The sequence below is a fragment of the Schistocerca nitens genome, chromosome 3 (assembly GCF_023898315.1).
Source record: "Schistocerca nitens isolate TAMUIC-IGC-003100 chromosome 3, iqSchNite1.1, whole genome shotgun sequence".
NCBI classification, from domain to species: Eukaryota; Metazoa; Arthropoda; class Insecta; order Orthoptera; family Acrididae; genus Schistocerca; species Schistocerca nitens.
Genome location: NC_064616.1, coordinates 748,651,547 through 748,664,374, shown reverse-complemented (window position 1 = coordinate 748,664,374; position 12,828 = coordinate 748,651,547). Strand labels below are relative to the sequence as shown.

The following is a 12,828-nucleotide window of genomic DNA, read 5'->3' as shown; positions in this document are numbered from 1 at the left end:
CCTTCAAACTATACCAAAAATAAAACAGTTCCCATTTTGCATTGAATTATATGGCTTATACACTATCTTTCTCTCTCTCTCTCTCTCTCTCTCTCTTTTTACAAGTTAGTGGATGGTATTATATTCCTAAGAACCTAAAATTAACACAAGTAGCATTGCAATCAAACTGCTTGGCATATCACAAATTGTCGACTGCTTTTCTCAAGTGGCACCTGGCTACAGGCTTTCTTTTCCTCCTCACACCTCAATGCCACTCACCACTGCACTCTCAGCATGGCCAGAGTGCCTTGAATACCTGTATGGGATGACACTGAAAGAGCTTTTCTATTTATCGAAATTTTGCAGAAAATGAAATGTGTGATAGTATGTCTGTGTTTAACAGTTTATAATGTCACAGAATCAGTGAATGGACTGCTACCAACAACACTTTGCCAACTCAAAGATATGTTGAAATGGTTTCTCATTTCAGCCAGAATTATGTGCAGTCTCAAATTTACTCAAGTTAGTGGAGTTTCTCTTCTGCCTTCCTGGTACTAATGCCGCTAATGAAAGGGTATTTTTCCATAAGAATAATGTATGGACCAATGACAAAATATCTTGCTGTAGCAACTACAGTAGCAAAATTAGTGATTAAGATGAAACTTGTGTTGAATATTTTCTGCTGCTGTTGAATGCAGACAAGCTGAGGAAAATTCACTGCACTGATAAATACAGTGTGTTTGCTCACTTCATCTCAGAAGGTACTAATAAAATAGAAATCATTGCCATACTATAGTTGTACTATTATTGATTTCAGTAATTGTAGGTTACACCCTAATTAAATATTAATTACTGCTTATAAAAATCGAAATATACTTCACTGATGTCTAACTGAAACTAACTGTTTGTAACAAATTAAAGTAATATTTAAGATTTTTTCCTTAGATCATAAAAATCTTTTTAATGTGTCCCAAATTTGTGTCTACGAAACATGGTTACCTTAAATCTTGACAAATGTAGTTCCTTCATTTGCAGCATTATCACTCAAGCATTAATGAAGACACTATTGAAATCATCTGGAATGATAACCAACTTCAGAGAAAGTATTTTTGCTATTGTACAAGGTGCCCACTGAGCAGATGAGGAGCAGAATCAGGATTTCAGGTGATCTAAATCATGAACAAACATTTGACTGGTAAAAGATGACCCTCAAAGAGGTTTTTTTCAAACTGTGGGTCTACATCAGTGCTTGGAGAAGGGGAGAGGCCACCGAAGGAGCTCTAAGTTCAGCTCATGCAAAATCTATGTCATGGCATAGGGGAGTGGAAGAGGAGGGTGTTAATTGGATAAGTACTGGCAGGAAAGAGACCAATGCACCTCCGTACAGTTCCTCACATGAGGCAACATGTGATTCCTCTCACACCACCCCATTGACTGAAGAGGTTGAACAGAGTCCACTGAAGCCGTCCCTTGTTCAGCACCCCTCACTGTGGGAATGTTAACATCTCAGCATTCCATGCTGAAGCCACATGACTGTGGCAGCTACCCAATGCCCAAGCCAGTTACCACATTTCAATAAGGAGAAATGAGATATAATTTATTTTTATTTTTGTATTAATATGTTAGGTCATTACTCTCCCATGAGAGGGGTGCCTGCACACTATTCTTTCTTCTGATCACTTGCATCTTGGGGGCATTTTATGCAGCTTTATGTTGTTTTGAGAGCTATTGGTGTACTCATCATTCACATTGCATTTAAAGAATGATTTATGTCCTGTATTTACTTTATAACCATATCTAGTTTACTTGCTCTGCATCACAAGCTTTTTTGTTGTTGTTGTTTTCTCATGAGAAATTATGCCCAGAATTTGGAGCCTTTACAGATCAAGTGTGAACCATTTATGCACAGGTGTGAGATAATGTTTTCTGGCTGTTTCCTTATTCTTTCTACTACCTTAGGGCATCTGGTCCCCCCCCCCCCCCCGCTCTCTCTCTCTCTCTCTCTCACACACACACACACACACTGTTAACTTTGCCTCCTTAAAACCTGATAGACAGAAAACTCCCTTGTGCTTGATGTAACATTATGTAACATTTGTTCATATTATTCCCTGACACTCTGGGTCCTGTGATGCACGGGCCCTAATGAACTTAGCTGTCACAAAACTGCTATGCATAAGGAAACACTATCAAGTTAATTGACAACTGGTATTTAATAACGGATGCAATAATTAACATATGGTTGGTAGCCACGTAGCCATAATCGATGTCATCCCACAAAATATTAAATGGTATACAGTAACCCAGAAAAAAATTGTCGATACAATGATATAGCGTTAGGGTCACACACACCTGAAATAAAATCTCAAACATTTTAATGCAAGACAGGATATAAACTAGCAATAAAAAGGATAAAAACTATCTGGCCTTTATTTGTAACTAGTGGAAGAAAGACCAGGGTGACTTAAGGAAGGAAACCAATGAAGTTGCTCTTCTAATGCCACGAAATGTTCTTGCAAAGTTAAGTGATCAAATGAGTGACCTTTTGATTCTCACAGCACAAGAAAATAAAGGTAAGAGATCACTACTTCCATAAGTTCTGTTCTCCATACTACAAATTTCATTGTTAAATTAGGTCCCATATTATCTAACTTGAATTCTATTCCTCTTACCTGTGTGAACTCTATTCTTTGCATTGTGCAATATCCTTATAATGGATGATTTGGTGGTTATGGCAGCAGATGGTTTGATACAGCTGCAAGTCTCACCCTCACCTTGTTTGCCAGCAGCAAACGCAAATGGTTTGCTAACATAGTCTGCCTGTGCAGTCCATCGATGCCACCGGTTGAAGCCTGTGGTGCAACTCAGTGTGCAATGGCAAACTGTTAACCCTAATCCAGTCAAGCTACACCTACCAAAAATTTTCTAACTTCAAGAAAATGAGCAATGGCTCTTTGGAAGCCAATTTGCATACAAAGTCTTCTCTCTCTGAAGTACAAACACAGAGTCTTATACTTACAACTGTGCCTGGTCCTGTAGCCTCTGTGCAGTGTGCCCTTGCCTCCTCCATGACCAATTGTGAGGCAGATATGAAATATGGCTCCAGATCAAAATAATGTACAATAGTGTTTAATCCCCCGTCAGTGTGTCCACCTTAGAGGAGGCAATTAAACTCACCCTCAAATGAAGCAAAATGTGTGACCAAAGTCATCCCTCCAGCTCCACACATGGCTTCCATTTTCCCCACAAGAATCTATAACTTGGCACCTCTCTCTGCATTGTCCGTTCCCTGCTCCTAAAGAGAAGGCAACTGCTTATTCAACAGAACATGGCCAGAGACCTCCACTGCAGTTTGCAGATACTGACATGCACCCATGCTTTCCAGAACCTGCCCAGTCTTGGCTTCTAACTGCTTGTCTGCCCTATGCTGCATCCCCAGTGAGGGGACAGACAGGACCTCAGTTATAAATTCCTCTCACACACCCCTAATGAAGAAACAGAACATGCACTACTGTTACTCAAAATGCAAGAGTAACCATGATATGAAAATAACAGAAGAAATCATTACATGTGAGCCCAGTAATCACTCACTCGATTGATAAAGGGAAAAACTTCTTAAAAAAGAAAAATTAAACTGTATAAAACCTAATTTACTTCATATAAACAGTGTAGGAAAAGACAGGTTGCTTCTTATTTTAAAGATGACGTTTTAAGTTGTAGAGAGGCACAATTAAAAGACACTTACACATTAGCTTTCAGCCACAGGCTTCCCCAGAAATCCTCTTTGTTTGCTGCCCTTTGCCAATGCACTTGTCCTTCTTTTCCTGTTCCTCTACTTTTTCGCTCCGTTTTCCCCACCTCCCTGCCCTACAACATCCTGATGCTGTGCCTGTTGACAGTGTAGTGCCTGCATACTCCATCAGACAGCACTTCTTCCCCCCCACCCCACCCCCACCCCCTCCCTCCCACCTGTATACTGCTATCCCTTCCTTGCCCCCTCCAGATTGCTGCTTCCATTCCCATAACAGCTGCATTCTGATCTGAGCTGCTGGTGTTGGTGGTCACATGTGTGAGAGGTGTGCTTCCTTGTGGGAATAAACAGTGTGTGTTTTTCTTTTTATGACGAAGGCTGTGGTCGAAAGCTTATGTGTAAGTGTCTTTCAATTGTGCCTGTCTGCAGCTTAACATGTCATCCTTACAGTAAGTAGCAATCTACCTTTCCCTACACTGTTGATACTGTAACATGGAATTCCATTGTTTGATTTTGCCGAACGGCTTTTCTTCCATCCCACAACCCTGTGATGTTTCCTTTCTTACTATTCTCTGTAGCATTACTCTTCTCAGTGTCCATTATTTCTCTCCTTTCCTGTGTTTATTCACTGCCTTCCAAACTGCATCTACTTCCGAGCCACACAGTATCAACAATCTATCACACACAACACGGGCTTCCTGACTGCACAAATTCTCGATTCAGCATATGACGCCCCAGATTCTTTCCTCTCATAATTATATTTATTTCTTCTGATCCCACTTCATCCCTCCACACCTGCCCATGCCACATGAATTTGTGATCATCGACCTAACCTATGCCCCTTTCCCCTCTCTTCCCTTATCACAATACACACATACTTCCACACCTCATCCGTTCCTTCTCTTCCATGTGTCTGTACGATTTTAATGTACTTGTGCATATTTTTACATAGTTTCATGCCTTTTTACATATCTTTACGTATTTTTTACATGTATTTTCTCGTATACAGCTCCTCTCACAACTATCAGTGCTTTATGTTGCCTATTTTCCTGTCATTCCCATTTCCTTTACACCATCCTTGCCACAATGGACCCCTGCTCCATCTTTCTGCACCTGTTCAGAAAAGTACTGCAAAAACACATCTCCATGGCAAGGCATCCCAGAATCAGCTCTGCTCCCTCTGCAAGATACTGCTACTGTGCAATCCTTGCTTCATACATCACATCCCTGAAATTGAATCCCTTGCTCTCCAACCTGGAGAAGCATTCCAGACACCACCCTAATAAGTTATCCAATCTGCTGACATCCTACTACCACCTCAGGGCACCACTATCCTACCCACAGTGATCGTCCTCATCCATTTCCGTAACACTGCTGTTAAACTTTTCATCAAAACCCTGAGCCCCACAGAAGTTTCAGTCCTAACCAAAGGCCTTCACCCTTACCCCTACACCCAAATTTAACCATGCTGCCCTTGTCAAAGACGTACACTTCTTCTCACAATCCTGGCAATGGAAACACTTCTTTGCCCCCAATCCCTCTCCAGCCCAAGTCAAACTAATTCCAACAATGAACCATGCCTCGTCCAGTTCATACTACCATCCAACCGTTATCCTCCCCCCCCCCTTCTACCTAACCACTCGCTGGTCACTTTCCAGGAATTCTTTACCTCCAACTTAGCCTCACCACCCTTCCCCAGGTCCCTTCCTCAGAACACCAACCTTTCAGCAGAAAACAAATAACCACACACAACCTTGAAACAAATTCTGACATACTAATCTCATCTGCAGACAAAGGTACCACCAATGTTGTTATAAGTTGCAGTTACTACCTGGCAGAAGGCCTCTGCCAATTATCTGACTCTTCCACATATAAACTCTGCCAGAGTGATCCCATCCCAGAAGTCCAACACAACCTCGAATCGCTGCTTAAGGCCTTAGGCCCTATCCAGAACCTCTCCCTTGAATCCTTTTCCCTCCTCATCCCTGTGGCACCTTACACAGCCACCTTCTATATGCTCTCCAAAATCCACAAACCCAACAATCCTGGATGCCCCACTGTGACTGGTTATTATGCCGCCACTGAAAGAATTTTGGACCTCATTGAGTGACATCTCCAACCAGTTGCTAGTTATCAGGCCTCCCACATCAAACATCAAGGATACCAACCACTTCCCTCACCAACTCTCCACTACCCCACCCATTTACCTCCTAGATCCCTATTCGTCACTGTTGACGTCACATCCCTATAACCGACGCCCCTTATGCCCTTGCCCTTGGTCATACCGCTGTTGAACACTACTTTTCCCAACATCCTTCAGACTCCAAACCTACTACCTCAGTCCTTATACACCTTACTAATTTCATCCTAACCTACAACTACTTCTCCTTTGAAGGGAAGATAAACAAAAAAATCCACAGCACAGCACAGCCATGGGCACCTGCATGGCACCTTCCTATGCCAACCTATTTATGGGCCATCTAGAGGAGACCTTCCTAGCCTCCCATAACACCAAACCCCTAGTCTGGTTCAAGTTCATTGCTGATATTTTCATGAACTGGACTCAAGGCTACGACACCCTGTCTTCATTCCTTCAACCTTAACACCTTCTCTCCTATCCACTTCACCTGGTCCTCCTCAACACAGTGTGCCACCTTCCTAGACATTGACCTCCTCTCTGAAGGCTCCATCTGTACCTCTGTCCACACTAAACCCACCAACTGACAACAGTACCTGCATTTCAACAGCTGCCATCCCTTTCAAACCAAAAAGTCCCCTCACAACTACTTCTCCTTTGAAGGGAAGATAAACAAAAAAATCCACAGCACAGCACAGCCATGGGCACCTGCATGGCACCTTCCTATGCCAACCTATTTATGGGCCATCTAGAGGAGACCTTCCTAGCCTCCCATAACACCAAACCCCTAGTCTGGTTCAAGTTCATTGCTGATATTTTCATGAACTGGACTCAAGGCTAAGACACCCTATCTTCATTCCTTCAACCTTAACACCTTCTCTCCTATCCACTTCACCTGGTCCTCCTCAACACAGTGTGCCACCTTCCTAGACATTGACCTCCTCTCTGAAGGCTCCATCTGTACCTCTGTCCACACTAAACCCACCAACTGACAACAGTACCTGCATTTCAACAGCTGCCATCCCTTTCAAACCAAAAAGTCCCCTCACAACTACTTCTCCTTTGAAGGGAAGATAAACAAAAAAATCCACAGCACAGCACAGCCATGGGCACCTGCATGGCACCTTCCTATGCCAACCTATTTATGGGCCATCTAGAGGAGACCTTCCTAGCCTCCCATAACACCAAACCCCTAGTCTGGTTCAAGTTCATTGCTGATATTTTCATGAACTGGACTCAAGGCTAAGACACCCTATCTTCATTCCTTCAACCTTAACACCTTCTCTCCTATCCACTTCACCTGGTCCTCCTCAACACAGTGTGCCACCTTCCTAGACATTGACCTCCTCTCTGAAGGCTCCATCTGTACCTCTGTCCACACTAAACCCACCAACTGACAACAGTACCTGCATTTCAACAGCTGCCATCCCTTTCAAACCAAAAAGTCCCTCCCATATATCCTAGCCACCAAGGGATGGCTTATTTACTGTGACAAGAACACCGTTGCCCAGTATACTGAGCGTCTCAGCAAAGCCCTCACAGACAGGCACTGTCTTCCAGACCTAATCCACAAACACATCTCCTGTGCCATTTCCCCTGACATCCGCAGTCCTCCCACCCAACAATCAGCCACAAAGGAATACCCCCTTCATCACCCAATACCACCCTAGACTGGAACAACTGAACCACATCCTTCACCAGGGCTTTGATTACCTATCACCACATCCTGAAGTGAGAGATATGCTACCCGAGATCCTTCCTATCCCTCCTAAAGTGGTGTTCTGTCATCTGCTCAACCTCCACAACATCCTAGTTCATCCCTACGCCGTTCCTAACCCCACAGATCATATCCCTGTGGAAAACCCAGGCAGAAGATCTGCCCAATCCATCCCCCCAAAACTTCCTATTCCAGTCCTGTCACAGGTTTATCCTACCCTATCAGAGGCCGGGCCACCTGTGAAAGCAGCCATGTTATACACCAGCTCTGCTGCAATCATTGTACAGCTTTTTATAATGGTATGACTACCAACCAGCTGCCCATCAGGATGAACAGCCAGCACCAAACTATGGCCAAGAGCAAAGGAGACCACCCTGTAGCTCAACATGCAGCTGACCATAATATGATTCATATCAATGGCTGCCTCACTACCTGAGGCATCTGGATCCTCCCCTCCATCACCAGCTTTTCTGAACTGCACAGATTGGAGTTATCCTTACAACGCTTTCCTTACAACTTGCCCAATCCATCCCCCCAACACTTCCTATTCCAGTCCTGTCACAGGTTTATCCTACCCTATCAGAGGCCGGGCCACCTGTGAAAGCAGCCATGTTATACACCAGCTCTGCTGCAATAATTGTACAGCTTTTTATAATGGTATGACTACCAACCAGCTGCCCATCAGGATGAACAGCTAGCACCAAACTGTGGCCAAGAGCAAAGGAGACCACCCTGTAGCTCAACATGCAGCTGACCATAATATGATTGATATCAATGGCTGCCTCACTACCTGAGGCATCTGGATCCGCCCCTCCATCACCAGCTTTTCTGAACTGCACAGATTGGAGTTATCCTTAAAACGCTTTCTCCACTCCCATAACTACCTTGTCCCCAACCTACAGTAACATACTGTCCCCACACCTTCCACCCAACAGTTTCCAGCCCCTCTGTCCTATCACCTCCATCCCATTCTCGTCTCCCATCCTCTTTGTTTCACGCCCTTTGTCAATCCACCCGGCCATCTTTTCCGCTCTTTTACTTTTTTGTTCCGTTTTCCCCACCTCCCTCCCCCACAACCACCAGATGCTGCACATGTTGGCAGTCTAGTCCCAGCACACTCCATCAGACAGTGCTCATCTCTTTCCCCATCCATACATTGCTATCCCTTCCCCTTCCCAGCATCCTCCAAACTGCTGCTTCCATTCCATGTGATAAGGTTCATTCTGGTCTGAGCTGCTGGAGTTGGCCATCATGTGTGTGTGAGGTGTGTTTGCTTGTGTGTGACGTGTGTTTCTCCTTCTTTTTCTGATGAAGGCGGTGGCTGAAAGCTTATGTGAAAGTATTTTTAAGTGTGCCTGTCTGCAACTTAATGTGTCATCTTTACAGTAAGTAGCAATTTATCTTTTCCTACATTGTTTATGTTCCAACCTGGAGTTTCCATTGTTTAATTTTACTTTACATAAATTGAGAATTGAAATCAGTGGAGAAGCCCCAAACAAGGCTGTCACATCACAAACCAAACTGTCACCTTTCAACTTAGACCTCAGGCTACACTACAGATCAGTTTTATCACCACAACCAAATAGATATTCTACTTTGTTATGCTAATGTTCATTTAGGCAGCTAATTTTATTTTTTTGAATGTAAAATAGTTTTGGAACATAATGTTACAGAAGAAACCTAAGGATTATAGTGATAGTTTGGATAACTAATGCAGTGTTACTGAATTGAACTGGGAAGTAAAGAAGTTTGTGGTACAACTTGGCAAAAGAAGTGGTTGACTGATAAGACACATCTTCAAACATCAGGGAATTGTCAGTTTGCTAATGGAAGAAGTGGAGTGGTGGGTAAAAATTCTAGTGGCTCACCAATATTTGAGTATAATAAGCAAGTTCAAATGGATGTGGATGGCAGTACTTATTTAGAGATGAAGGGGCTTTAACAGGGTAGACTAGTGTCAATAGCTGGATCAAACCAGTATTTGGATTGAAGAAGCCAATAACATTTGGAAATTCTGCTGTGTACGTTTATATTCCAATGCACTGAGATCTTTTTCCTCCATGTGATTTACAAGTACAGCTTTAGTTCAATTATATCTTTAAATTCAGGTGGCAGTTCTGGCTCATCACCCCAATTAATTTCTCTTCCATTTTATTATTTTGGAGACGTCTATAGGCAGTTAAAGACTCACTGAGCCTAACCTATTTAAATACAGTCTCTGTCGATCCATTATGCACAAGGGGCAGCAGCTGGTCAAATATTTAACAATGAAATTCACCAAACAACTGTGCAAGTGAGAAGTTATATTATTTTATTCCTGCTACCAGTTTCAGTTGCAGTCAAGTCTTTGAAGGAAGTACTTGATGTATGAACTCATGACATCCAGAAATATATGGCCCCAATATGGCAATATCGATTATTTCTGAGAGGTGCATATGGAGCCTGAAGATGGGCTGATGAATTGCTGAAACTGGTAGTGAAAATAAAATAACTTCTCAAATACATGGTTGTTTGGCGAATTTCATTGTTAAATATTTAAATGTGTGTCATACTTTCCTATACTGTCTCTCAAAAATACGTTGCATCAAATACTGCAGTCAAGTCTGTTACAATAAATGTAATGTCAAAGTTTAAGTACCCGAGTGAAAATTTCTCATATATAGATGTACCTCAACCAGACATTGCATAGTTTACATAAGTGTGTTGCATAGCAGTGTACTTTCTAATAAAATGTTTCAAGTATTTTGACTACATTACTTACAACTACAAGTAATGCCTGTATCAGTCTGATTCATGTTAATAATTGTCAGGGTTGCTTCTAAAAGATATGAAATTTTCATTTATCTATCCCAAAAATTATACAAGGAAAGATAGCAAAGTAAAATCTCAGGAATACTCTATGTTTAAAACCATTCAAATTCAAGATTTTGCTCTTTTCCTCAGTCCCCCCCTTTTTTTCCTCTCTCTCTCTCCCTCTCTCTCTCAACAACTGAGTAATAAATACACAAAAATGGATGTCATTGTGTACTGATACTTTGCTTGTGGAAAGTAAAAAAGTCATTAATTTGACCAAATGCACATAGTATAATTAAGAGTAAAAACTTTTTAACTATGTGTAATAAGATGAAGGCATGAATAAGAAACAGAGGCAAATTATATATTTTCTTTATTGACACCACTTGGATTTTCACATCACAATAGAGGTACCAAGTCAGATGTGTTAACTCTATTTTTTACATGGTGAGTTTCCCCAGTAGGTCTACAAACCGTGATGTGCACAAAGTGTCAAGGGCAGATAAATTTAATTTGCACAGTATGTATGATCACTATGAACATGAACCTTCAACACTTCACTCACAGATTGCCTTAGTATGCCTGCAACATTTGACTTCTCGGAAAGGACTGGTTTTCCAAAAATGCTCTTTGGATAGGTGTTATTCTTTTCAGATACTTGGTGCACTTTAACCTTTTCATTGTTGGCGCAACACACAGCATGCATATGGTAGTCAGAGTTAGAAAATGATAGCCAAAAGTAATGGCTCTTATTTTTTTGTGGTGACTTTGATGCTTCAACCTTCCTTTTTACTTTGCAGGTGGTTCCGTTGTTCTGCTGTGGTTGGTGCCAGCAGAGTAGAGTTCCGAAATGGAGTCTGATATGGACGCACATATAAAACAGCAATGTGTGATTGAATTCCTCACTGCTGAAGAAATTGCGCCAACTGAAATCCATCAATGCTTGCTAAAGGTGTACAGAGATGATACAATAGATGTGAGCAATGTGAGGTCATGGGTACGCCATTTTCAAGGTGGTTAAAATGGTGAGCATGACAAGCCATGGCCCGATCGACCCTGCACAGCTGTCATCCCCCGCAATGAAGAGCATCTTGTTCAACTCATCCATGCTGATCAGTGGATAACATTTAGAAAATTGTGTGCAAAGCTGAATGTCGGCTGTAATGTCTTGGAAACAATGCCGGAACATCTTGGTTATCGCAAAGTCTGTGAGAGATGAGTCCCGCCAATTCTTACAGATGAACAAAAAACTCGTCAAATGGAAATTTTTTGGGACCTGCTGAACCAATATGAAGCTGAAAGTGACAATTTTCTGAATAGCATTATCAGCAGAGATGAGGCATGGTGTCACTACAACAAGCCAGAATCCAAAAGACAGTCCGTGGAATGGCAAAATGTGAATTCTCTGTCAAAGAAGAAATTCAAGATACAACTTCCTGCAGGCAAAGTGATGTGTACAGTCTTCTGGTATAGACAGGGTGTGGTTCTTTTGGATGTCCTGAAGCCTGGAGAAACTGTCAATTCAGCACACTGCAAAACAACACTGACTAAGCTGAAAGCCCAAATTTCCAGGGTAACAGCAGAGAAGAAGACCAACTGTCACCTGCAACATGATAATGCCAGACCCCACACCAATTTTGTGACCACATAACTCATTGCAGAATTCTGCTGGACTGTCTTACCACACCCACCATACAGTCCCAATTTAGTGCCTTCAGACTTCCATCTCTTTGGGCCACTGAAAGATGAACTACATGGTGAACATTTTCAGGACTCAGACACTGTTGTCAGAGCTGTAAGGAAGTGTTTAGCCTCAGCTGGTCCTGATTTTTACAAGGGTGGCATGCGGTCTCTGGTCCATCATTGGCAAAGGTCATAATGAATGGTGGTGACTATGTGGAAAAATGACAGTCTGTAGCTGAAATATTGCTCTTTTTAGCTGTGCTGTTGTGATTTATGTATCAACTGTAGTTTCCATGAATAAAAATTGGAGGCATTACTTTTGGAATGACCCAAGTACTTCTTTGTCCACTGTACCCTTTGTTGCTGCACTCAACTTTGATAACATTACACAGCTTGCCAAGGCCTGCAATTTAGCATGCAGTTCTCTTTCCTGAGCAGTAATTTCCTTTTCATCGTTCTCTCTCTCTCTTCTTTTTCTTCTTTTCTGTTTAAAAAAAAGAAAGAACAAAAGAAAGGAAAAGAGGAAGCCAGAATGGCAGAGGTCTCCAATTCCACAGTGGTTTCAGTTTGTTTCTTGGACTGCAATGAATAGTTTTTTGAACTGTGTTTATGTGTTTACATAGTTTAGTTTTAACAAATTGTCAGGGCAAGAGCAGCTGAAAGTGTGGACACAAATATTGCATGCAGAACAATTGAGTTTAGATTTCAATTCACACTCCAGATTGTATACAATAATGCTGTACTCAGTGCCAATGTTTTTTGCAATCT

At 42.1% G+C, this 12,828-nt stretch overlaps 1 protein-coding gene across 1 annotated transcript; it reads left to right on the top strand.

Moving 5' to 3' along the window:
- The first annotated feature begins 1,014 nt into the window (after positions 1–1,014).
- On the top strand, positions 1,015–12,385 carry LOC126248741 (histone-lysine N-methyltransferase SETMAR-like). The gene is made up of 2 exons (XM_049950064.1): positions 1,015–1,143; positions 11,178–12,385. Exon 2 carries the CDS (start codon positions 11,636–11,638, stop codon positions 12,026–12,028), a length of 393 nt encoding a protein of 130 aa, XP_049806021.1. The 5' UTR covers positions 1,015–1,143; positions 11,178–11,635; the 3' UTR covers positions 12,029–12,385.
- The last annotated feature ends 443 nt before the right edge of the window (positions 12,386–12,828 follow it).